This window comes from Neolamprologus brichardi, chromosome 12, assembly GCF_056152115.1.
Source record: "Neolamprologus brichardi isolate AB-2024 chromosome 12, ASM5615211v1, whole genome shotgun sequence".
NCBI classification, from domain to species: Eukaryota; Metazoa; Chordata; class Actinopteri; order Cichliformes; family Cichlidae; genus Neolamprologus; species Neolamprologus brichardi.
Genome location: NC_142115.1, coordinates 6,320,967 through 6,345,795, shown reverse-complemented (window position 1 = coordinate 6,345,795; position 24,829 = coordinate 6,320,967). Strand labels below are relative to the sequence as shown.

At 39.9% G+C, this 24,829-nt stretch overlaps 3 protein-coding genes across 3 annotated transcripts; all 3 read right to left on the bottom strand.

Annotated features, from left to right (window-relative positions):
* Positions 1 to 34: 34 nt before the first annotated feature.
* p2rx4b (purinergic receptor P2X, ligand-gated ion channel, 4b) lies at positions 35 to 9,368 on the bottom strand (the record flags this gene model as incomplete). The annotated part of the gene is made up of 12 exons (XM_035910656.2): positions 35 to 680; positions 780 to 884; positions 966 to 1,031; positions 1,125 to 1,218; positions 1,304 to 1,440; positions 2,288 to 2,429; positions 2,538 to 2,618; positions 2,702 to 2,798; positions 2,887 to 2,959; positions 3,962 to 4,033; positions 4,153 to 4,300; positions 9,166 to 9,368. Coding segments are annotated over 12 exons (1,251 nt in total), but the record flags the coding sequence as incomplete, so codon positions are not given.
* zbtb26 (zinc finger and BTB domain containing 26) lies at positions 5,928 to 8,281 on the bottom strand. Its single transcript, XM_035910655.2, has 2 exons — positions 8,056 to 8,281; positions 5,928 to 7,893 (listed from the first exon to the last, which is right to left on the bottom strand). Exon 2 carries the CDS (start codon positions 7,868 to 7,870, stop codon positions 6,545 to 6,547), a length of 1,326 nt encoding a protein of 441 aa, XP_035766548.1. The 5' UTR covers positions 7,871 to 7,893; positions 8,056 to 8,281; the 3' UTR covers positions 5,928 to 6,544.
* Positions 9,369 to 11,426: 2,058 nt separating the features above from the next.
* On the bottom strand, positions 11,427 to 23,620 carry susd1 (sushi domain containing 1). The gene is made up of 19 exons (XM_087848948.1): positions 23,310 to 23,620; positions 23,040 to 23,183; positions 19,497 to 19,652; positions 19,231 to 19,383; positions 18,107 to 18,286; positions 16,951 to 17,130; positions 16,654 to 16,833; positions 15,989 to 16,168; positions 15,726 to 15,905; positions 15,389 to 15,568; positions 15,055 to 15,234; positions 14,653 to 14,817; positions 12,927 to 13,021; positions 12,665 to 12,851; positions 12,410 to 12,503; positions 12,047 to 12,302; positions 11,928 to 11,967; positions 11,723 to 11,816; positions 11,427 to 11,572 (listed from the first exon to the last, which is right to left on the bottom strand). Exons 1-19 carry the CDS (start codon positions 23,362 to 23,364, stop codon positions 11,554 to 11,556), a joined length of 2,718 nt encoding a protein of 905 aa, XP_087705074.1. The 5' UTR covers positions 23,365 to 23,620; the 3' UTR covers positions 11,427 to 11,553.
* Between the last annotated feature and the right edge of the window lie 1,209 nt (positions 23,621 to 24,829).

Genomic DNA, 24,829 nt, shown 5'->3' with positions numbered 1-24,829 from the left:
ACTATAAGTCATGTGATTAGAAGAATAGGGGGACAGGAAATTCAAGTGTTTGTCTGTTGTGTCTTCAAGTGTTAAAAAATGTATTCGTGGCAAAAGGTAAAAACAATTGGCTCATAAAATACACCATGCTCTGCAATCATTATTGCACATATGAATGATGATGATTCCATGTCCTAACACATTATACAAATAATCTGTAACGATACTTCCATTTATTTTCACATAACTACATGTTTTTGACTCAATTCATATTACTGAATACAATTACCTGGTAACTGATAATACATTATTTTAGATGAAACTACTCAAAAGTGCAAATAAATCAAATCAAATAATTTCTGCAAGCTGTAAAATAACATATTAATGATCAGTAATTAGCCCAGAACTGTATTTTATTTTGAAACCTTTCATTCTCCATCTTTGCTGCTGGTATTATAATTATATTTTGAAGATTACACGTTTATACTTTTACTAGTGAGTGTTTTGTAGATGCTACTTAAATAAAAGCCAGAGTTCGTCCTCCAACACTGTTTATCCTCCTTCTTTCTATTATCACATTTGAATGCTTTTAGTGAAATATTCAAATGATGTTTTAATGTGTCGTTTCATGAGGGTTCCCATTTCTCTGTAGAAAAATGTTGTTCCTGCTACTGGGTTCCATAGGTGGTCCCCATTGACACCTGTGTTACAAAAAAACACAAACAAACAGACCGACATTTAAGATCTTAGTCAGTACTAACTGAGATCATCAGTGAAAGTGAAGGAGAAAAGCCAGTTACCGATGCACTGTCTGCATCTTCAGTGAGATGTGTTGTTTTGTGTCTGCTGTAAAGATCTCGTTTCCTTGAGCAAGTCACCAAAAACCAGTCAGCAACCACGGGCACCTGAACGAAAATAGTCAAAACATTTAAAATCTGGTGTTTCATCATTTATACGGATGCTAGTCTGAACATTTCTCTTCTCACCAAACTGAGGAACGACAAGGCTGCACCCAAGTTCACTATGGTTGGGACGATGGAAAATCTTCCTGCCTGTAAGAATCCCAAACTACCATAAGACTAGCGTAAAAACACGGACGGTTCTTGATAAAATCATTGCTGTTTCAAGATTTATTCAGGCCTCACAGTTCCAAACACAATGACGTCGAAGCGGATCCCGTAAGCTTTGATTAACGTTCTGGTTTCCTCTCCATCTGCTGTCTTGTAGTATTTAGCAAATCTAAAAGACAGAAGTTTTAGCAGTTCAGCCTTATACATTCATCAGTACCTGTCTGTTTAAAAAAAAAACAAAAAAAGTTTTTCACCTAAAGTTGTAACCAGGGGCCACATTGTTGACAGGATGTTTGTTGTCCAGCCTCCGGAAGCTGTATTTAGGTAAACACTCCCCTGCCCACCAGTCCAAATCACAGCTCCAGTCAATAAGAATACCAAGGATACCCCCCTGTAAAAACAATCACTCGGTTCAGGATTATTCAATTAGCACCTTTAAATTTAGGTTAGATCTGTACTGATGAAATTAAAAACAACAATTAAAATATAATAGTCACAACAAAAAGTAGTGTTTGGACAAAAAACAATAACAAAGAATGGTATAAAACTAGTACACGCCTGTGCCACAGTATTTTACACAGGCCATGAAACTGAAATAGTAAAATGCGTTTTATTGTAGGAGCATAAATGCAAAAAAAAAAAAAAAAAAAAGCTTCAATGGCCATTGCTAGGTGATTGCTAGGCAACCATGATCATAATATATATAGATAAGAACCTGTAAGGACCTAAAATTTGGTTGAAAACACCAACTACAATTGAAAACAGTGTAAGAAAATAATTATTAAGTTCAAATATGGCAATGCTGAATGAAAATGTTAACTTGTACCTGCTTTTCAGAGTTTAAAGAGACAACCATGTAAAACAATGTATCCTACAATGAAGATGAAACAGCTACATAAAAATAAACAATAGTGCTCAACCACACTTAATGGAAAGCCAAACAATGGCTTTAAGAGTTCAGCACTTCCAGCTGTTCTCAGCTCCCATGGTAGACTTTAATCGCAGCACAGAGCACAGAAGCTAGAAAGGTTTTTGCCTTGTGATCTGGAGTGACCACAGAGAACATAAAAAATGCATACATTACACTAACTGTGGGAGTGACTATCAGATGGGAGCCAGGGAACCTGAGGGGTGTACCGGCTCACATCCTGCTTATGAGACATATATACTGGAGGAAGACCATACAGGAACTTGAACAATGAATTCCAGTACAGAAAGACAACGATCATTCGATTCACCTTCACAGCCATGTCTTGAAAATCCTCCCCAGCCTCTGAGACAATATGCTTGAGTCTGAATATGGGACAGTGTGGGTCTGTGAGACGGCTGAATTCACACCTCTTCAGGTATGAGGAGTTCACATGAGGCAGTATGTTTCTTCTGGAGGAAGGAGGACAAGGCTCCGGTTTAATGGGGAAAACTGTGACTCTGTATGTTTGCTTAAGCATCCACAGATCTCCCTCTTACATTCAAATGCAGTTCACCGACCTGTGAAAGTTGAACTTTGGGTACGTGATGCTGTTTTTGATCAACACGGTGAAGTTTTCTGCTGCAACCAGCAGCGCATGCCTGCGGGATATGAGACAACACATCAAGCCTCCACAGTCCTGGAACTAGTAACAAATATTCTAACGTGGTAAATATACTCTTACTCAGGCAGCTTAGTGTCTATTTCAAGTGGGCACCATGAGAGCACTTCACAGGTCCGTGCAGTGGTGGAGTAGTTCTCACACAGTCCCGTCTGTATACCTGGGTGGAAAATACATTTCACGCTGAGTTTTTGCTGCGTGAGGCCACAAATATTAAAGGGGCTGTATCATCAGGGAGGAAGGCCTACCGTTGCCCCGGGGATCACTGCGTCCCTCGACACAGTTGCAGTCATCCACACAAGTAGTTGATGGGCTTGGAAGCTGCAGGAAAAATCTCCAGTGTTAATGTGTATATTTGAAGGTGAAGTTAAAAATCCTAAATACATTTCACAAAACATTTTTAAGCAATAATATGCAAAACAATTAAATAAATAAATACATTTTAAAATGCTGGATATAGAAAATATGACACAAACGGATTAATTACATTTTTAAATTAATTAAAAATCTTTGTCAGAAGCTCCCAATTTTAAAAAACTATTTAGAAACTGTTTCCTTTTTTCAGGCTTTAAAGGGTTAATGCAAACATTAAAAAGTATTTAATACTTAACCCTTTAAAGCATAGGTGTCAAACTCTGGCCCGCGGGCCAAATTTGGCCCGCAGTCAAATTACATTTGGCCCGCGAAGCCATACCAAATTACTATTAGAGCTGGCCTACTGGTATTATACAGCTAATATATATATTGTTTAGTATTAAGCTTTGCTTGTTCCATATTCAGTTTTCCAGCAAAACTTATTTGAGTCCATAAGAAAAGATTCATTCTTATATCTGGAGGAAGATTTTTTTTTTCAATAAATATTAATGTTAGCCCGCGACTTTGTTCCAGTTTTGAATTTTGGCCCACTGTGTATTTGAGTTTGACACCCCTGCTTTAAAGCCTGAAGTTTCTTGAGTCTTCTAACAATTTTTAATTAGATAAGTATCCATTTGGCTATATGAGTTGTAATTTGTGCCATATTTCCTGCATCAGGTATTTTTGTGCAATTTACTTGCCGTGGGGAAAAAAATGACACTGTTGTGTAGAAGTCTCAAAAACTCACAGGAAATATGATACACTTGACTTTAAAAGGGTTTATAATCATATTAACAATTTCCCCCAACTGAAAAACAATAGCCACAGAGAAATGTAGCTGTTAATACAGGACAATGACCATGTACTTGGCACTCTAATGGTCTTCACCACTGGTTGTGTGAGTTTGGCAAGACATGGCCGACCCTTGGCTCTGGTTATAGGATCTGTTTTGTAACAGCAGTGACTCACCTCCGGACAATGTGACTGCACTTGTTTTGGGGTCACAACCATATTCGTCAGCACAAAGAATGAATGATCACTCTGTCAGAAAGTAGAGCAGGGAAAATTTTTCCAGGGAATGAAAAAAGCCAAAACCTGTTATGCTGTTCTCCTCCCTCACATATAAAATGACAGAAATGCTAAAATGCACGTTTGAGTACCTGAGGAGGGATAATGTAATCAGCCACATCCCAAAAACGAGGCTCCATGTCAGATGTGTTGGTGAAAGCGAAACCTTTCACTTTCGTGGTGACGGTGCTGATGACAGTATCTGTATCCTGGTAGGCCTTCTGCACCACACACACATACCTACAGCAGGTTCGCAGAAATGTTTAAGAGTTTAACTGTGCAAGCAAAAACATCATTTCATAATCCACATATTACCACACCCCCAACCAATCAATCCCCTCCTCTGATTTCATTGGGTACTTACCCAACCACATACATCACCACCAAGAATTGGGTGAACCTGAACACAAATCCTACACCTAAGCTGGGAATAACCAGCGTTTTTGGTGTTTCGTAGTCAAAAGCATAGTGCAGGAATCTCTTGCAGCAGCCTGCTGACTTGCTCATGGCTACACCACGAAACAATGAAGATATGAGAAAAAATGACGACTTGACAAAACCGTCCTTATTCAAATTCATTATATTCAAATCGCATTTACTGCTTGGCAAATACAATTTGAAGCATAGTGTTTTTACACTAATTCCAGTTTAGACAACTTACATACTATCATGGTAAACTTATTTTATGCTGACATTTTGACTGTTGGACATATTTAAGTACATAAGGTAAGTAAATAAGATTATTTAACTAATTGTACTGGGTTATTTGATGTAGAAAGCCAAAACAAATATTGGGTCAACGCACCAGCATAGGGCGTTGACGGGTTTGGGGGGTGGGTGGAGCCTATCCCAGCTGTCTTAGGGAGAGAGGCAGGGTGCACCCTTGACAGGTCGCCAGTGGTTAAGTTAACACATTTTCATAAATGTCACTCGCAACTGTATAAACACATCTCCCTTTTCTCACCCTCAACAGGTTGTGGAGGATGGCTGCCCATCCACGAGCCTGGTTCTGTCAGGAGAAGAAGTTTTCCTTCCCACTGTTGCCAACTGCTTACTTATAAACGGTCAGCTTATGATTGGGGACTTCTCTCAGATGTTGTGGGGTCTTTTACCTTACTGTGCAAAGTGCCTTAAAGTGGCTGTTGCTGTGAATTAGTGCTATGTAAATCACATTAAATTTAAAAGTCTAGAAAAAAATATGTAGTTTATGTTTACTGATCATTTGTTGTATGATATCAACTGAATAATGATATACCAATCATAGCATTAAATGCAAAATTTCAGTTGGTCCATTATGATGACATAAATGAAAATATAAAAATATACAAAACACATTTTACTAGGTGTGGGCTGTTGATAACATTTTTTAGTGCGGTAAAGTTATTATTATTGTTTGTTAGTTATTAACTCAAAATAAAGTTTTTATGAGGAATCATGTGGAGCCATCTGTTAAATAAACCAGTTCCAAAGTGAGCAAAACGTGGGTTTAAACGAGGTCTAACAGGTTCGTACTGTCATCTCTGCTGTTCAACATCAGATACACACTGAAAGCACAGTATTAGACATAATATTTGATTTCATTTTGTGAAGAGGTGCGAAACCTCTCTTTAAAAGAGTACAGCACCTTCTTTCAAAATGTGGAAATACTGAAAGTGCAGTAAAACACAGAACCCTTTGTTGAAACAACTCACCAGAAATTTCCATGCCACTTTCAGATACTGCCAACTCGATCTGATTAAAAATTGTAAAAACAAGCACACGCTGAGAATTGCATTGGCCATTACTACAGACTGGACACTAACATGGCAATTTTCTGTTGTGCGTGAACGATGAAGCAATAAGTAACGGTAAGAAAACAAAAGCAACATTAGTTAAGAATATTTCTTTATTCGTAACTCACATTGACTTCCATGAACACAGGACAGATACAATGTCACTTTGGTCCAATAGTACCTCAGATATAAATTCTATTAAAAAAAGAAGACCCCTTAGGCTAACAGACACTTTGGCCACCAAGACAAAATGACATAGCTTGCCTTATGTAAAATAATGTTGCATCTCCACTCTTTCAAGTTTCTCCTAAGTCCACGTTGCCATAGTCATACAGTTTAAAAAGTAATCATACAGCAGATTGTGTACATAAACAACATAAAAATGGATACTGTTCATTGTGCAGTTCTTTAAAGGACAGGGTAGACACAAAGACATGGCAATGCATTAATAAAACTAATGATGTTCAAACATTATGATGTGTTTCAGTGTTTTTCAATTTTCAAGTATGAGATGAAGGCATCTACACTGTATTGTACAAAAGAAAGAAATAGTCCACAGTAATGAAGCTACAGTGATGTGCCGATCAGAAAAACCTTGTGCATGTTTGTATCCTTTAGGTAACCCATCATCCATGTCAGTGAACGTCTCACTCACGTGGCCGCCTTTGTTACTGTGTTCTCAAACAGCACAGCCAGTAAGCCCAAAGTGATCTCATATTCGTCCGAATTCAAAGTCCACCCCGCCGTCGTGCAGGCTGCCTTCATTTGCATTATCGAAGCTGTTCTTCCCGTGGATCTGTTTGAGGTGCTTGCGGAGAACTGGCTTGTGAGCAAACACCATGTCACAGTAGTTACAGCGATGCGGCTTATCTCCGCTGTGCAGATTTAGATGATCCAACAACGAGCACTTCTGGGTGAAAGTCTTACCGCAGATCTTACACTGGAAGGGTTTGATGCCGGCGTGGACGCGCATGTGCCGGTGCAGGTTGCCCTTTTGTGTGAAGGTCTTGCCGCACAGCAGGCACATGAAGAGCTTGTGCATCTTGAGGTGGTTGGCGTAGTTCTCGAGTTGGCGGAAGACTCGGGCGCACTTGGGGCACTGGTGGTACCACTGGAGAGGCTTGTCGTAGTTCCTCTGGTGTCCGATGTGTTTCTCTGCAGGTGGAGATGAAGGAGGAGGGCTAAGTGGGTATCCCGCCACGCCAGGCGGAACCGCCATCTCACTGCTGCGGCTGTCGACGGTGGAATTAATGAGCGAGTGCTGGGGCTCAGGGGAGTGGAGCTCTGCAGGTGGGTTGGTGGAGAAGTGACCAGTGATGGAGTTCTCTGCAACATCAGACACAGACTCCACCTTTACTATAGTGATGTCACTCTCCACTATGCCTTGCCTTGGACGCCTGGTCGAGATCTGGACAGGGCTTTTGGGCTGTATAATCACATCATCATCTTCACTTTCATCATCGTTATTATCCTGCTCCACCTGCTCCACTACCTCTTCCTCCTCTTCCTCCTCCTCCTCTTCCTCCTCCTCCTGATGGACAGTCTGCACCTGAGAGCGCTCTTGTTCTATCCTTGCCTGGGAGGATAAACTCTCCTCCCTCTTCTCCCTCCGCATTTTTACATCCACCTCTAGCTGGCGTGAAGCCTGTGGTTTGATGAACTTGCTGAGGGCCTGAGTGCACTGCTCTACAATGTGGCCCATCTGGAGGAAGCTGGCCACTGTCAGGTAATGCACCAGCTCCAGCTCAGGAAACTCCAGCTGGCCAGTGTAGCAGGACAGCAGCAGCTGTCGGCCAACTTCTGCCTCCTGGATCATAGAGATCTGGACCTCCCTGGAGTCCTGCTGAAGGATGAACTGGTCCCTTAAGAAAGAGGAGCCAGCAGCAAACACCACTTTGTGACCAGGGACCTCCAGCTGGTTGATGCGAACAGTAACATCGCAGAAGCGCCTCTGGTGTCGCAGAAGGTTCATCTTCTGTAGCATGGAGTCTCCAAATGTGGCGAAGCGGAACTGCAGAATCACTTGGTTCTGGGCCATAGTGAACCAGGGGACCACAGCAGCTGTAGTAGACCAACATGAAAATACAAAGACTGAATATCTCTCCTAGGAATAGGCTACTATAAATTTTGCGAATCAAGTCTAGTTCTAAGGCAGGGGTGGGGGACTCCAAGCCTCAAGGGCCAGTGTCCTGCAGGTTTAGATATCACCCTGGGTCAACACACCTGAATCAAATGATTAGTTCATTTCCAGGCCTCTGGAGAAGGTGGAGGAGGTAATTCAGCCATTTAAATCAGCTGTGTTGGATGAAGGAAACATCTAAATCCTTCAGGACGCTGGCCCTTGAGGCCTGGAGTTCCCCCACCCTTGTTCTAAGGTCTCGCACTATCCGGACATCGATTAAAAACTTTTAACTTTAGGTGGCAGGTAGTTTAACCTGGATGTAAACATTTTAAAGATTTTGTTAAAAAATTTAAAAAATAAAATAAATACACAGACACATGTGTGTATATATATATATATATATATATATGTGTGTGTACCCGCCCACTATGTAGTATATATAGTTAACATCACCTGTGTCAATTACAGCCATACCAATTATAACCACAACAATCAACCTTGCGTGTGCTGCCTGGATAGCGCGAGGCCAGACTCAATTCACAAACCGGTCAATTTAATAATTACAAGGCTATCGCTTTCAAAAGTTTCTTAGTTAGCGGTTATCTTTCAATATCCTATTGGAAATGACTGTCCACGCTTTAATTCGGCGTTGACCAGTGTAACATAAGACAACAAAAAATGCCAATTTAAATCGGCTGCTACTATAACTGCTTTTCACGGCGGTAACATCATTGACGAGCAATATTTAAATTAAATATTAAAGTGTTGAATAGCCATTACAGCCTTACTCGGAAACGCATTAAAAGGAAATGTGGGTGTATTAATGACACAATATTGCCAGAATGTACCGATAAACAAGACAATATGAAATTATCGGTCTGTTTTAAGCGAACACTGCAACTTGACTATCGTTGTCTGAGTATATTAGCGTAGCGCCCAGCTAACGCAAGGTTAAAGTCTGGCCTTTATTTAGAGTAAACCTGAGTAAACCCCCCCAAAAATACATTAATCTGGTATAACACGTCCATGGCTAACGTTAGCTGTACTGTTGCTAAATGGCATCAATCACACATCTCTACGTGTCCCCTCGGCCTACTCCTTACTGTTCAGCCAGCCGCCCAGGCTGTCCTATAACATGCTTCACTGTTGCTTTATAACGAGCTCTAAAACGTCACTTTCACCTTTTCCTCGCAGTACTGAGTGTTGCGTACCTGCTTGAGCCCTTGTAAACAAACTGGTTTGTGATGCTGTAGGTGAGACGTTGGCCTGTCTGGGGGATATGAGGGAGCTGCTCCGGATGCAAAACACCTTTAATTAAAGGCCCAGTACACACATCTCTCGGCTTGTCTCTGGAAACGCGTTCCACATTCAAATATGCCCTATAATACTGTTTAGTGCTAGTATTCCAGCCCCATCGTTAATACGCCATCTTTTTCTCCTTTCGAAATCATATAATTGGTGTGGACAGATTTTTTAGTTTCCAGGCTCCATCAGATCTGTCTTCAGGTTCAGTCTCTGCTGAAGGTCCCAAGTGTAACCTTTCTAAAATAACGTAATATTTCAGTATTTCTTGTGGCAGCATTTTTTTTTAGGTCTCTGACAGATAATCGATTATTATCATAATTTAGTGGTTTGCAGGTGAATGATTTCAAGTGCTCACAGCCATAGAATAAGCTCAAGGTGGGAAGGTGATCTGAAAGGTTATACACTTCTTTTGCAAGTCTAGACTAAAGCGAGCTGGTAGTTGAATCTTGAATTGAAATCTATGGAAGAATTTTAACAGATTTGACTTGTGATCCTATACACACAAAGACAGCTATGTCAAACCAGTGATTTATGGACCCCTGTCAAATGATTTATGACTTGGGAAGTAATATGTGTCTGTGACGGTCATAATTTTTATGAATATCATAAAATTATGATACGTCATAACTCTTTAGTGATCAATAATGACATGCACAAAAAATATGGACTAGGATGATGAATAGGATTTTTGAGATAGAAATGGACTATGGGATCATTCATAATGGTGTGCTGTTGTCTTTTTAGTCCAAAAAGTAAACTTTTTAGACAAAAAGTTTCATAAATGTTGTTTTGTTTGATTTTTGATTGTATATGCCTTATATTCTAATATTTTTTATTTGTGATCCTCAGATTTGACTGTCCTGCAGCAACATCTGGAAGAACCCTCTTCTCAAATCTCAAAACAGATACATTGTCTGTGTCAACCACCAGCATTCAGAGCAGTGACACGATGCTGGATGTCAAATGGTTCAGCCTCTATTGGACAGCATACATGCAAGAAATGTAGATACATACATTGCACATGCTCTTTCTTATTCAGCTATTTATCAATAAGTAACTTGTGTGTGTATATATATATATATTTATATTGTGCTATTCCTTACTTTTTGTACTGTCTGTCTTTGTTACTGTTTGAACTGGAGCACTGTAACCCAAATAATTTCCCCTAGGGATCAATAAAGTATTCTGATTATGATTCATTACTTAATAGGCTCACACTTGGCTCTTTAGTGGCCCTTACTTGAAAAAGCTTAAACACAAAGATAAAACAGATTAGAGGAAAACAAATAGTTGTTTGGGTTAAAATTGTCTCCTTTTTTTTGTCAGTTGTTTTGTGGTTTGTATCAAATTTATTTAAACAGTGGAGCAGATTCCAACTTCCAAACCAGCAGGGGCGACTGTCATCCATGAGTATGAATAAACTGGGAGTTTGAAAGATTCCACCAGGCGATTAATGGTGAAGATCATTGTAGCTCACATGCATGAAAAGGAAGGGTAAGAGGCATGGTGTTTATTCCATTCATTTTTCAAACTGGTGAGAATCGCATCACAAAAACACTTCTGCTTTTGCAGGAGAACTCTAACTAAAGCGACAAAGGAGTTTCATGCACTTGGAATCGTGTCACTCTTCCCATCTTTGAAGGATCTTTACTCCAAAAAGGGATATGTGAGTTTGCACTGCAACTGTAGTGTGAGATAAGACTTTCTAAGTGTGAGGGGCATATATATATATATATATATATATACTTTACATTGTCTGCACTTTCTTTCTTTCTCTAAGAGCATTTCTATGACATTCAGAGCAACAAAGGTTTTCTTGAGTGGTGTGTCAAAACTGTGCAACGTTAATCCAAAACCACGACTGCATCACAGAACAGAGTAGAACTAAAAGGAGGGCCCACATCACCAATGATGTTTGGTTTCACTGATGACCAGCAAACAACAGGTCAACGTGTGGAAGAAGTCTCTTCTTCATCACACCACTCACCAGGACATAGTCTTCCAGAAGTTGAGAGAGACATTCTGCTCACACACTTTCTGTGTCCTGATGAGTGCTCAGACACATTAATGTGCTCTGCAGACAGCAAAGACTTTAGTATCATAAACTGACCCTGAGATCCTGGAACAGAAGAGAGGACCTCTGCACACCCAATAATCACAATGTGAGTCTGTGTCAAAAAATGACTTTAATAAGTTTAATATGGTGATAATATTTAATATAAAATAATAACTATTTACAAAATGTACTGCTAGAAACTCAGGACAGTATTAGAGCACGTCAGCACTCGGGAGCATCATGTCTTCTTGAAACACCTGGAAACAAGGACAGAGGGACGTTACGCTATAACTATAACTATAGATCATTATACTAATATACTGATGGATCAGTGTGTCTACTTAGACATGAAATTATGTTAATAGTGTGAAAATGAAATGTAATGAAGTGTGTGACATCTTCCATACCAGGAGATACTGTAGCCTCCCCAAATAACCACGGCAACCAGCCCTATAGTAGCTACAGCAGACAGCGATGAAACCCTCAGAGCGTACGATGTAGCTGGAATGAAGAAAGTCTCTGTGACTAAGTGACACTTTGGAAACTGGGGTAAATTGAGAGTGTCATAATTGTGGATAAAATGATCTTGCTGACTGCTTCACAGTGCATTACCTGTTACTTTAGCCCACAGGACACAGGAACTTTTTAAGGCCTAGGAGAGAAGACATGCAGCTAAAGTCTGTCGAACATATTCAGTCATTACTTTTTAACCATAGAATAGCTGCACTCACCGATTTCCACTGACTGACAGCCCGTAAAATGATATAATAGTTCTTGCCACTCTCCAGTGGTGCATTATAAAAGCCACCATAGAGCAGCCCATCTCCTATAGTGAGATTCATCTCTGTTCCAACACGATGGACTTCAAACTGAGCAGCGATGTACTCCGCTGGTGACTTAAGTGTGCTCAAAGGCGGCGCGATTGCAGGAGAGGAACAGTTAAACATCATAAACCCCTCTACAGGAAGCACAAACACTTGGTACAAACTGGGAGAAAAAAGACAAAAAAATTAACTCTAACATGCAACATTTCATGATTTTGTTTGGAAAGGATTCAGAGGTATCAGATATCTTTCCCCTTGCCATGCTGATACCTTATTAAGTCCAGTGTGTTGGGTGATCTGCGTAGACTCAACGTTGGTAGAGGAGTGTCAAATTCCCTGTAGTAGACAACTGGTCCCGGAGGTACTATTGATTAAGATCATATTATAAAGTATTTTGCTTAGTATAAAGGGAACGAAGGGAATAAAATGCACAATACTTTTATTTATTTATGAAATATGTTTGGTCAATATATTGATTGGAAATAATTTTATCAGACTACAGCAGAGTTGAGGTTAAATTGCTACCTGGTAGACTGGTGTTTGTGGTGACAGAGGCTGTGAACCTGGCAGATGTTGCAGTGACGGTGATGCTATAGTTTGTGACTGGAAGCAAGCCAAGGCAGAGCTTCAGCTGGTCTGCTTTGGAGCTCAGAAATCTCTTCCTTTTGTCATAAAAGGATCTCTGGTAGTCCCTGGATCCAGTGTAAGTCACCTAGAAAGTGTAAACCAAATGTGTCATGGAGAAAAGTCCTGGTTGCTAAAGAAGGTAGGTGATGTTTTATCTGACCTTGTAAACCTCTGTGTCCTCCTCGTACTTTTCTGCTTTCCACTGCAGGCAGCTTTCAGTAAAAATAAGCAGGTGATTGATAGGTGGTTTGATTTCTGTGGATGGAAAAAAAAAAGCATTTTGTGGGATATAATGAACATGTCAACCACAGTATTTACCCACTACAGGCTGGTCATGGACAGTCATGCAGTTGTTGTGCTGTATTGTTATCGTTATGGTCCTGGGTTTCAGAACCAGTGTTTAATTTGTGGACGTAATCCTTGTTTATTATTTAATGTTCCATTTGGTTCTTAGTTTGATTGTGGTTGATGATCACATTTCTTAGTATCCTGAGCCTCAATTATTTGTTTTAGTTAATGATTATTTTATTAATATTCTGCTTTAGGGTTATTTGGCACAGTCACTTATTTTCTTATTCTTTCTATTGTGTCGTATTATGTTAGTCTTTTGTCTCTGAGTAATTATTTCCTGTTTTATTTTACTTCCCTTTTCTCATCTTCCATTATTATTGTCAGCTGTGTTTCCTTTCCCCCATCAACTCTTGTATTTATTGTTTCAGCTTGTCCTCTGTCAAGTCATCCCTCCAGCTGTGGATCATCTAGTGCTGAGTGTGCTTGTGTTTGGAATTCTTAGTATTTCCTGATCTATGGATTCCTTGTTTTCTGTAAACTGCTCTGTGGACTCTGAACTTTGTTTATCACCTGGGAAATCAAAATCAAAGCTTACACTGAGTTTTCTCTCTGCCTCCTGTCTTTGATTCTGTAAATAACAACAATCCACAAAGCTTATGACAATTATACTGCACTCTTTCATCAGTTCTGTCTCCAGTTAATAAAAACCATGCTCCATTGGACTGAGATCAGCTGATTTACTTGGCCACTGAAGAATATCCCATTTCTTTGCAACATAAAGCTACGCTTTAGGTCATTATCCACGTGTACTGTGAAGCATGATCCAGTCTGTTGTGCAGCATGTGGCTGAATGTGAGTAGAGAGTAGCGCCTTGTACACTTTAGAATTCACCCTGCTACTTTTATCAACAGTCACGTCATCAATCACACACTAAAGACGTGATTCCACTGGCAGCCATCCCATGCTAAAGCATTGGCTCTGTCGTGTTTAACAGATGGTGTGCTGTGCTTTGGAACATGAGCAGTTCCTTTCATTCTCTTGCCATCATTATGGTACAATTTAATCTATCTCTTGTATCAAAAGAATCTTTGCCAGAACCGATCAGCCTCTATTTTGTTTTTTCAGACAAAGACTAATCTGGCCTTCTTGTTCTCGAGTGTAACCAGTGGTTTGCACCTTGTTGTAAACACACTATATTTCCATCCATGAAGGAATTTCTTGGTTGCAGACTTTAACAATCACTCACCTACCTCATCAAGAATGTTCTTATGTTGGCTAGATGTAATGAAAATTATGCAGTCAGCCACTTTAGTTGTCTTCTGCAGTCTTTCAGGCCTTTTGGCCAGCACCGTCCTTCCTTTTAAGAATACTGAGTATTCTGAAGGCCAGTAATCTGTATTACCAATACCGGTTGGTAATACAGATTACTGGGGGCTTTTGGGGGGCTTTTCAGCCTTGTTAACTTGCATCAGAATCTCTTTGGGCCATAATGAAAGATGCACTGAAAAGCTACTAAATACAAGTTAAACATTTGGAATCAGATGCCTGTAATGAAACAATGAGAACTGTGGCTTTAACTGTATGCTGACACTTACCTATGCATCTCAGAGTAGCTTTCTGCCACTCCCCGGAGCTCCCGCACACAGAGACGTTGCTTCCCCTCCAGCTGTGATATCCTGCCACGCAGCGGTGGATCACAACGCTTCTATTATGCCACACCACCTCTGAGTTGGCAAGAAAAGGAGCCGGGCCACATTTAGCTGGAAAATAGCAAGAGTGAATTGTTTAATGACTCAGAAATAGTGCTATTCATTGTTTTTTCAGCATGCACCTAAAGGAAACCAAAATCCTAGAAATAAAGAAAAATATTAAGACCCACAGAGCATGCAGGGACAAACACATTAATAAGCAGCATGCAAACACGTAAACAGCATGCAAATAATCAGAAATAATCATGCTCCCACTGCTGAACAGATACAGAGAGATCGTTACTCTACCTTTGCACTTTATAGATACTTCCCCCCACTCTCCTGATAGTGAACATGTTGACATATTATTCCCACTCTCCTGGTAAAATCCTTCCATACACTCATACAGCACAATGCTGCCCGGTGTGCTGTTGTGGCCCCACAGGAGGTTAGCGTGGGGGAGGGCTACTGGGGGACCACAGCTTATTTCTGTCTGACACACAGACATGAATGAGCACAGACTGTGGGCTATAAAGAAATGCAACAAGACAGACACACTGTCCAATCCTCCATTAAATATGCCTTTTTTCCCATAACAACGACAACAAAAGCCCCTGAACATGCATTACGTAATAATCTGCACCTTCACACCACAGATCAATATCCTCCCATAGTCCGTTTTCTCCACATACTGAGTAGTTTCTCAGGCTCCTGGTGTAATATCCCTCTGCACACTGGTAATAAACCACACTACCAATGCGTGATGTGCCATCCCATAACATTTTAGCATTGGGTTTTAAAACAGGCTCCCAACAGTTGATTTCTACAACAAAAAGAAAGCTGGTCATTGTGGGTGATAATAGCTAGATGTATGTTGTCAGCAATGCTTCAATGAGTTTTGAATTGTGTATGGTTAAACTGCACATTGGTTTAAAATGACTTTACAGTAATGAACAAACAAGTTTATAGTTAATTGTCACCTTGACAAAGGATAGATGCTCCATCCCATTTTCCACTGGCACTACAAACAGATACATTCCCTGTTCCAGCATTGAGATATCCAGGTTTACACTGATAAATAACCTTTGAGCCCACAGTGGAAACTTTATCCCAGTGCATGACTGAATTAGGGATGAGTGGGGGCTTGCCACAGTCAACTTCTACAGATGAAAAAAATCTATCATTTAACAGAAGAAAATAAACAGTTGTTTGTGTCTCGAGAGCGCCAGAAGAAAGCTGTTACCTTTGCATGAGATATCTGGTTTTGTCCAGTAACCATTAATTGTGCACACTGAAACATTGTTTCCGTCACTGTGATAAAATTCTTTTTTACAGTAGTAAATTACAGTGCTTCCTGGGGTGGAGCTACCTTTCCACACTTGCCCAGTGTGAGGCAGATTTGGAGGATTCCCACATAATATCTCTATGACGGGAAATGATACACAACGGGAGTTATGGAGGATTATAAAAACAACTGAAAGCACAAGACATTTGAATTTACTTCGCAATAAGATATTGAACAATATAGTTTAGTTTGTCATAGCAAGATAAAAAGGGGTCTTAAAATCAAGTGACTTTTTAAAATTGGCAATTTACTGAGTGCCACCTTTAGAAAAAATCTCTTTAATCTTGAATTATCTCATTAAATCTCTACATTAAACCTTTATTTATTTGTTGTTGTTTTTTTTCAAAAGTCCTTATGATGTTTTCCCATCTTCCTCCTCTTAGCCTGGTTCCATCACAGGCTTCTACCTGTTGAAAGAGGGTTTTTCTTTCCCACTGTCGCCAAGTGGCTAATATAAAGTGCCTTGAGGTGACAGTTGTTTTTTCGGCGCTATATAAAATTGAATTGAATTGAATAATTTAATGCTGTTTTTTTCCTTAGAAAACAATCCATTGTTTGATTACCTTGGCATGACAAAGTTGGGGATGTCCACTGACCATTTTCCTGACAGGTGGATACATTATTTCCTCCTTTGTTATAAAAGCCGTCTTTACAGAAATAGAGCACAGTGCTGCCAGGTGTGGAGTTATAACTCCACACCTGCCCAGTGAATTCAATTACAGGAGGATTTCCACACAAGATCTCTACAAGGAACGACAATCACCACAACAACGTAACACAAAGGATTCAGATTAATTCGGTCAGTCAATCATTTTCGATTAGAAATAGTCCTCATCAGCATGAAAGTACAGTGACAGTACCTCGGCAGAGCACAGATGGACCCGCCCACTGTCCAGCTGCAGTGCAGATAGAGACATTTCCCTTTCCAACATTATGATATCCAGAGTTACACTGATAAACCACCTCAGTGCCCATCCTTGTGCTTTTATTCCACAGCAAGCATGAGTGAGGGACGGCAGGTGGAGAACCACAGTCAACCTCTGGGAGCCAAAGTAGTGACATGCTGCGTAAAAATGTTTTCACCTGAAAATCTCCAACAACTCAAACTGATCCATTTCATAAACAATCCTGTCACTGGCTAAAACTCTCTGGATGTTGGAAAAACATGCAAATATGTTATTATTATTATTATTATTATGCAAATTTTTACATTAGTAAAAATAATGCATTAATACTCATAACAAGTATTAGAGTAACTTGTTTCAGCAAAAAAAAATTAAACTAAACATTTTTTAGGTTTATAAGCATATTAGGAAGAAAATCAGCATTAATACACTCTCCATTCTGAACTGATGATAACAAATACTGCAGTATGTGAGTTTCATGTAAATACAAGCACAAAAATGTGACACACGACTTTAAGGTTTTAGTCATTATGGAATTTAACAAAACTTTCAGCACCAGGGGGCAGCATTTCACCAGTGGATGTGTTCAGTTAGTTTCTGATATGCTGTTTCTAATCTCTCTATTTCCTCATCAAGCTTTGCTTTTGTGTCCCTTGAATGAGTAGCCTGGAAAATAAAGGTTAAATTCAAATGTATCTTGTGGTACCGACTGGTATCACGTGCGGCTCTCGTTCAGCTTCAGTTCATATCTCGCACATTTCATAGATGCTGTGGAAATAAAGTTATAGCGCTTGTTTCTTCACATCTGTTAAAAGTCATTGTTAATTTTGAGAGGGTTAACATATTTTTAAACACACAAATGTACAATAAGGACCTTTAATGATGAATTTTTAAATGGGTACCTCATCAAAAGTGACCCAAACCAAAGAGTAATGAGCTTAATGATCCTGAAATCCTCTGAATAAGTAAAAATTTGGCAGATAATCACCTTGAGATTCACAGTGTTGTCTCCAGTGTTACCATGAAAATATCAGTGAATGCATTTTAAAACACATAATGTTAAGCAGAGCTGAACATCACAACAGCTACAAGCACCAAAGAGTTTCATTACCTTCACAGACCATGTTAGGTTTGCTCCACAGCCCCTCAGCACCACACACAGAGCTGTTGTCTCCCCTCCTCCACACAAAGCCTTCATCGCAGATGAATGTGGCCACGCTGCTGTACGTAGTTCCTGTGACTGACACTAGCACTGTGTCCTCCAGTAGTGCAGGTGGGCCACAGTTAACAACTGAGCAGAACAGGATTATACACAACTTAGGTTTACATCCAGCTTTTCTTTACAGCAACTGGTTGCATGGATTTAATTCAAGATTGACTGTCATTGTCTAAGGAGCTTGGTAAGAAAAGCGTCTGGACTTCTTTAAGTGTCCTGAAGATGTTTCATCTCTTATCTGAGAGGCTTCTTCAGTTCTAAGAGCAATTGTTCTCCATCTTACCTCACAACACCTATAACACTTCCAAACACCTTGGGCCAGCAACTTCATAAACACATGGCACAACATAGAGCAACCTCGACAGGTCAAGACTCAGCTGTACTTTTGCATCTAAAGGTCAAAGGTCACTCTTTTGAGGATGTCAGTGTTCACATTTTGGACAGAGAAGACAGATGAAGGAGGAGTGAAAGAAGCCATCTATGTCCACTGTGAACAACCATCTTTGAACAGAGGGCGGGGCTTACAACACCAACTGTCTGCCATCTATAATCCAGTTTTGAGATCCCTTCTCAGACGCCTTAATGCCCACTCACATCCTGGGTCATTTGTTCTCAATAAATCACATGACAGGGTGGGGTTAGGTTTCACAATGGGTTCACCGGAAACCTTGGCTGATTGTGACCCACGCCCATTTTTACACCTTGGCTTGTGTGATTAGGGGTCCTGGGCCCTCTTTGGGACACTCCCAAAAGGGCTTAAAAATCTGGGAGTCTCCACCAATTGCTCTTAGAACTGAAGAAGCTTCTTGGATGAGATGTGAAATGTCTTCAAGAAACTTTTCTGTCCAAGCACCTTAGACTACCATGACCTGGATGACTGAGAACCTTCACATTGGCCTTCATTATAATATTAACCAGATAGTAGTGTGGCAGAGCCAAACCGAGAGCCATACATTTTTGACATTACACCAGAACTCTAGATGAGTGACAAAAAGTCATATAAATAAATATGAGCGCACCTTTGCAGGAAGCTTTGTCTCTCAGTGGGTTAAAGGGTTCTACTCCATTGTGGATTTTGTATCCAACCTGGCAGCTGCAGTCAAAGCTGCCCTCAAGATTCCTGCATTGAGCCCCCTCTCCACACTGCCCTGTGATCCCGCACTCATCAATGTCTGCACAGCCAAAGACAGATGATGAACACGTGGCTTAAAATTTGCTCATTTAATAATGTATTTCTAATATCATAGGTGTTGCTTAAAAAACTCTGGGTACAGCGCAAACTCACCCTGGCAGTGGGTGCCATCATTTGGGATGAAAACAGCCATGTTGTTAGAAGGGCTGTAGCCGGCCAGACAAGTACAGTAGTAGCTGCCAAAAGTGTTGTGACAAGTGGTGTGCTGGCCACAGATCTTAGTGGATCCTATCTGACACTCATCTTTGTCTGGAGAAACAAAGAAAACGATCAATAAGGATTTTTTTTTCTGCAAGTCAAAGGTGTGGAAAAGGTCCATGGGAATAATTACCATTAGAGTTTATAGACATTTTCATAAACCCAAATAATGTGAGATAAGTAACTGCATGATAAAGTATTATGGTTAAAATATATACTTTTTAAAAGAATGAACTAAAAATACTAAATAGGTATTTTAATAAATAAGTTGTTGTTTCAAATCTCAGTAATGAAATTAGTATTGACCCTCTACAAAATACTTCTGGATTTTTAAGAGATGGTGCAGAAAACTACATCTGTTCAGAAGGAAAAACAATCTTGGAATCTTACTGCATCTGTGCAAAATGAAATAGCTGCAATGGACAGATGTGAGGATATCAGTGGTTACACCTCTGTGGAGCAAAGAGGATGCAGGCTGTAAATCCTCTTTGTGCATGAGGGTGTAACCATCAGTTTCCTTGTATCTGTCCACTGCCAGCCAGTTTGTTTTTTGTACAAAATCCAGCCAACTCTTCCAAGTTTATATGACTCCACATTTAGACTTTTTTCTCAAAATAGTATTTGGACTTTAATCTATTTTTTTTAAAAAAAACGTTTTTTGTAATCTGGCCCGAATACTCATTCCTTTTAGTAGTATGTAATAATACAACTCTGTAATTATTATTTTTTTATACTTCTTACTTATTTCACGCCTTTATTAAACTTGCTAAACCATTTCCATACCCCTCAGCATTAGTTGCATTTTGTGTTTTTGCTAATTATTAAATGTAATATGATGCTAACATGCTAAATTAACATCACTGGGAGTATTAGTCAGTTCTAATTAGCATTTAGCTCAAATCACCTTTACCCAAGAACAACCCATATCCGGTCGTTAAGTCTGACGTCACTAGCCGTGTCTGGGCCAGTGTTGCCAACTTAGCGACTTTGTCGCTATATTTAGCGAGTTTTCAGACCCGCTAGCGACTTTTTTTCTAGAAAAAGTCGCTAAAAAAAAGACGTGAAAGCGCGTATCGCTTTTACTCTCAACAAGCAGCGGGTGCTGTAACGCAGTCAGTTCTTCTTTTACTCTTATGCTGTTTTGCGGATCAGGTTTAAAACTACTTATAAACACACACACACACAAAGTAACTCCACCAGAGTGCCTATTTCGGGTCACTTTTGCCGGTCCAAGCCCGGATTAAGGAGCAGGGTTGGAATTGTGACATTACAAAAAACAATAATTGCTCAAAGAAATTTAATTTGTAGTTCTAAATAAACTCTAAATGCATTTAGGACGTTTTTTGCTCACTTTATGTCTCGTCCACGATGTTATTTCTCTCTCCAGCAGCGTAGGTTACAATTATATTAGCATGACCAATTATGCAAATTAGGTGATGACGTCATTTAGCGACTTCTAGCGACTTTTAGGACAACCAATAGCGATTTTCCTTACTGAGGAGTTGGCAACACTGGTCTGGGCCTAAACTCCGCTGCAGGTCCATATATCAAATGATCACTATGGCATTACTGAGAGTTGAAAAGCTGTCTAAAGTCTTTCATCTTTAATAAAATGATCAACGTTCTGCTCTACCAGGTGTAACAATTGAGTTTAACATCCAGGCATCCATGAAAACGGAATTTATAACATTTAACTGAGTTAGAAGTTAGCAGGAAGTTAGCTTGCTAGCTTCAATCTAAATACAATATAGCATGTCCCGACTGCGGGGTTTTGGAAACAAATTAAAACGTACAGCTCTGTTATCACTTCCAACATAAATGAAGACAGAAAAACAGGAGTGACGTTTGTAGGGTTACTGAAGTTTGGCTAGCTGGTATAAAATGATGTGCTACGTGACCACTAGCGACACAGCTATGTTAGCATAATATAAACAAGCTAACTTTTTTCCACTCGATAAAAGTTAACGTGAGTGTTCTCAGTGGTCAGGAACAAATGTAATCGCATGGCAGGATGCTGTAAAAGGACCAAACTTCAGCCAGGAGAACAACTGAGATAATCCCTCCACAATACGAGGTTAGTCATTCATATACTGCTGCATGGGCTGGGCTGTAGTTACATCCTAAGGTTTTAAAAACTGAGCTTAAATAAATGATTAGCGGTAATAAAAGCCGAGTGAGGTCAACAGTGATCACTGACTGTTTTAGGAGCTTTTTGAGATTAAATAGAAGAAAATACAAAACATTAAACATGTTAACAACACAAAAGCCATATTAAACCCAGACTACTTTAGGCCCGGAAGTAGGATTCGTCACGTCATCACTTAAAAACCGGATAGGTACAACCTCATAGAGCTGTTAGTATGGATTTAGACTGTGTCTAGTTTTGGGCTCTTGGATAGTAACTAAACCATTTCCATACCCCTCAGCATTAGCAGCATTTTGTGTTTTTTTTTTTGCTAATAATCAAATGTAATATGGTGCTAACGTGCTAAATTAGGATCACTGCGAGTATTAGCCAGTTTAGCATTTAACTCAAATCACCATTACCCAAGAATAGCCCGTACAGGTACAACCTCATAAAGCTGTGAGTATGGATTAGACTCTGTCTAGTTTTGGCCTCTTGGATAGAAACTATAATAAGACATACCTTCAAGTGCCAGGAAGCAAGGGGTTGTTAACATACTGAGTAAAGCAACATGAGCATCATTTGGAGCTATATTTTTAGCTTGTGAGCTGCTAAATACTCCATCATGCTCATCAGCTTATTAACCTCGCCTGTGGCATAGCCAGCACAAAACATGGATATAGCTTCAGGCTAGGAAAATAAAGCCAATGAAACTTTGCCTTAACTCATGTAACTTCCAGACCTATTGAAGTCTTTCTGATGTGACCTCTATAAACACGTTAAACTCTGTAAATACTTGTTTGGGGTCATATGGAATAAAAATGACATCTACTTTGTTAATTGTGGTCATACTCTGTTTTAAAATGATTGTCTGTGATATAAAACTTTGGCTAACACTTTGTCAATCAGACCGCCTCTTCTCCTCACATCCCTCATTTTACTGCCAAGATGCTGACAGTGGAGATGCTCATGTGAAAACTGTACAACAGGTACGTGTAATGTTTTAGTCTATGGTCTGTCGGCTGTTTGGTTACATACTGTTTGATTGCTGTGCAGCAGCAGAGTGCTAACAGATCACTGCTGTTGCTAGAAATGATCCTGATGTTGGTGGTAAAAAACGATAAATTTGATGAAACCAAAATAGTTAGCATAAAGTCGTTAAAGAGCTGTTTGGAGTCTTGGAAAACTGTACAAGTGGATGCTGATTTGCTGTGGGTTTATCCCTATGAGCCTCTTTTACATTACATAAAGTTACTTGATGAATTTTTAATATATTAACTGGAGCAGCAGTACAGAATATATTTTTTTCCTACCTTGACAGAAGGTTCTTCCATTTCCAACAAAGCCGTACTTGCAGTTACAAACTTTGCCCGAGCCATCTGACTTGTCGTCACACGTGGCATTAGCATGGCAGGTTGAGCACACATCCAACAGACTCTGACCCTCTGCTGGCTTACCTGAGAGGATAGAGAGGACTCCAATTATCATGTTGATATTTAAAGTTGTTCATTATGTCCTATAAATCATACGTTGTAATTATAAAATAAGAAATGTGGGGAGAAAAACGTCACCAGGATTCTCACCTGAAAAAACGAAGAGCAGAAAGAACACAATCATGCTTTTGGTTCCTTCATCCATCCTTCCAGTCTCCCCGTGGACTTCACCCGACACAAAACCTCTTTGTCCTCATCTTGGTTTTTTCTATTTTTTTTCTATTTATTTATGTACTTCCTTCTTGTGCACCATTATTAAGCTGAGCGCATTTGATAACCAGAATTGTGAGTGGGTGAGCTGAGGTCACCCTGGGAAAGAAACTCCTTTTCTCAATGGTCCTCTAGCAGTTTTGTGGTTTTAGCTGTCATCGTCTGGCATGTTCAGTTACTACTCGCATCTGCAGATGATACGTTCACTACTCACAGTGGACTGCCCACTCAGCTGTGGGAGCTGATAACAGCTATATTTGGCCCCATAAACCTGCTGAATTTCCTCTTAAAAACATGGTGTCACTTTGTAACAGTTAGTGTTGTGCATATTAATCTCCTCATTACACCAGTTTGGTGTTAACCACTGACACAGCTCTTATGGATTCATGAAGGTTAAGTGCACTTTACCCGATGCTAAGTGACGGCTGACTTAGATTAGACTCCATAAATATATAAGTGGTGTTTTAAGTTTTTGTATTTATGTTGAAACTAGGGGTCTGCAGTGGGTAATGTGGGAGGGGGAGATAAGTCTGATGAGCTCCTATCTCTTTGCCCAGCAGGGTCCTAACTGGGGTTTTCTGTCACTCAAATTAGTAAGCTAAACTCTTCACAGCTGTGGCTCTGTGTGTGTGTGTGTGTGTTTATATATTCACGGGCCAGTTTTAGACATTTTTGTCCAAACTAAAGATCAAAGTGAAAACTGTGCGTTTGTGTGAGCACACATCAGGTCTGGGTAATCACAAAACCATTAGTTTAGTCAAACATCACGGAAGTGACCCCTTTGAACAAATGAGTAACATTACGTGAAAAAGAGAGAAAATAAAAAATAAATGAATAAAAAAACGGAATAAACTTACAATCCAATAGTACATGATTGTTTAAATACACAGTTTATATAATTTTCTCCTCAAACATTTCACATTTTTCCCAAAAGGTTGATTCTGTTCATCTGGACGTAGAGTTTTCAGTGGGAGAAACGTTTCGTCACTCATCCAAGTGACTTCTTCAGTCTCAGCTGACTGCAGGTTTCCCCAAACTTATAAACAGTAGATTTCTACAGTGACTGAAACCAGCCCACTGAATGAACAATGGGCTGTGAGGTCAGTTCCTTGATCATTAATATGCAAATTCTCATGACGAATGATCAACAACCACTGAACAGTGGCCAGAAGTACCATTCACAGAGAGTTGGGGAATGGCTTTAATCACAGCATTGTTGATGGTAAAAGATGTACCTTTAGGCCCCCTCCTCGATTCAGAGATGGTCTTTCCCTTTTCACGTAAATGGCCTCATGACTCCGCGCTCAAACCAGCTTTCCTCCCCATTCAGGATGTGTACATCCTCATCATTGAAAGAGTGTCCACTGGCTGGTAAGTGTAAATAGGAAACTTTTTGGGAT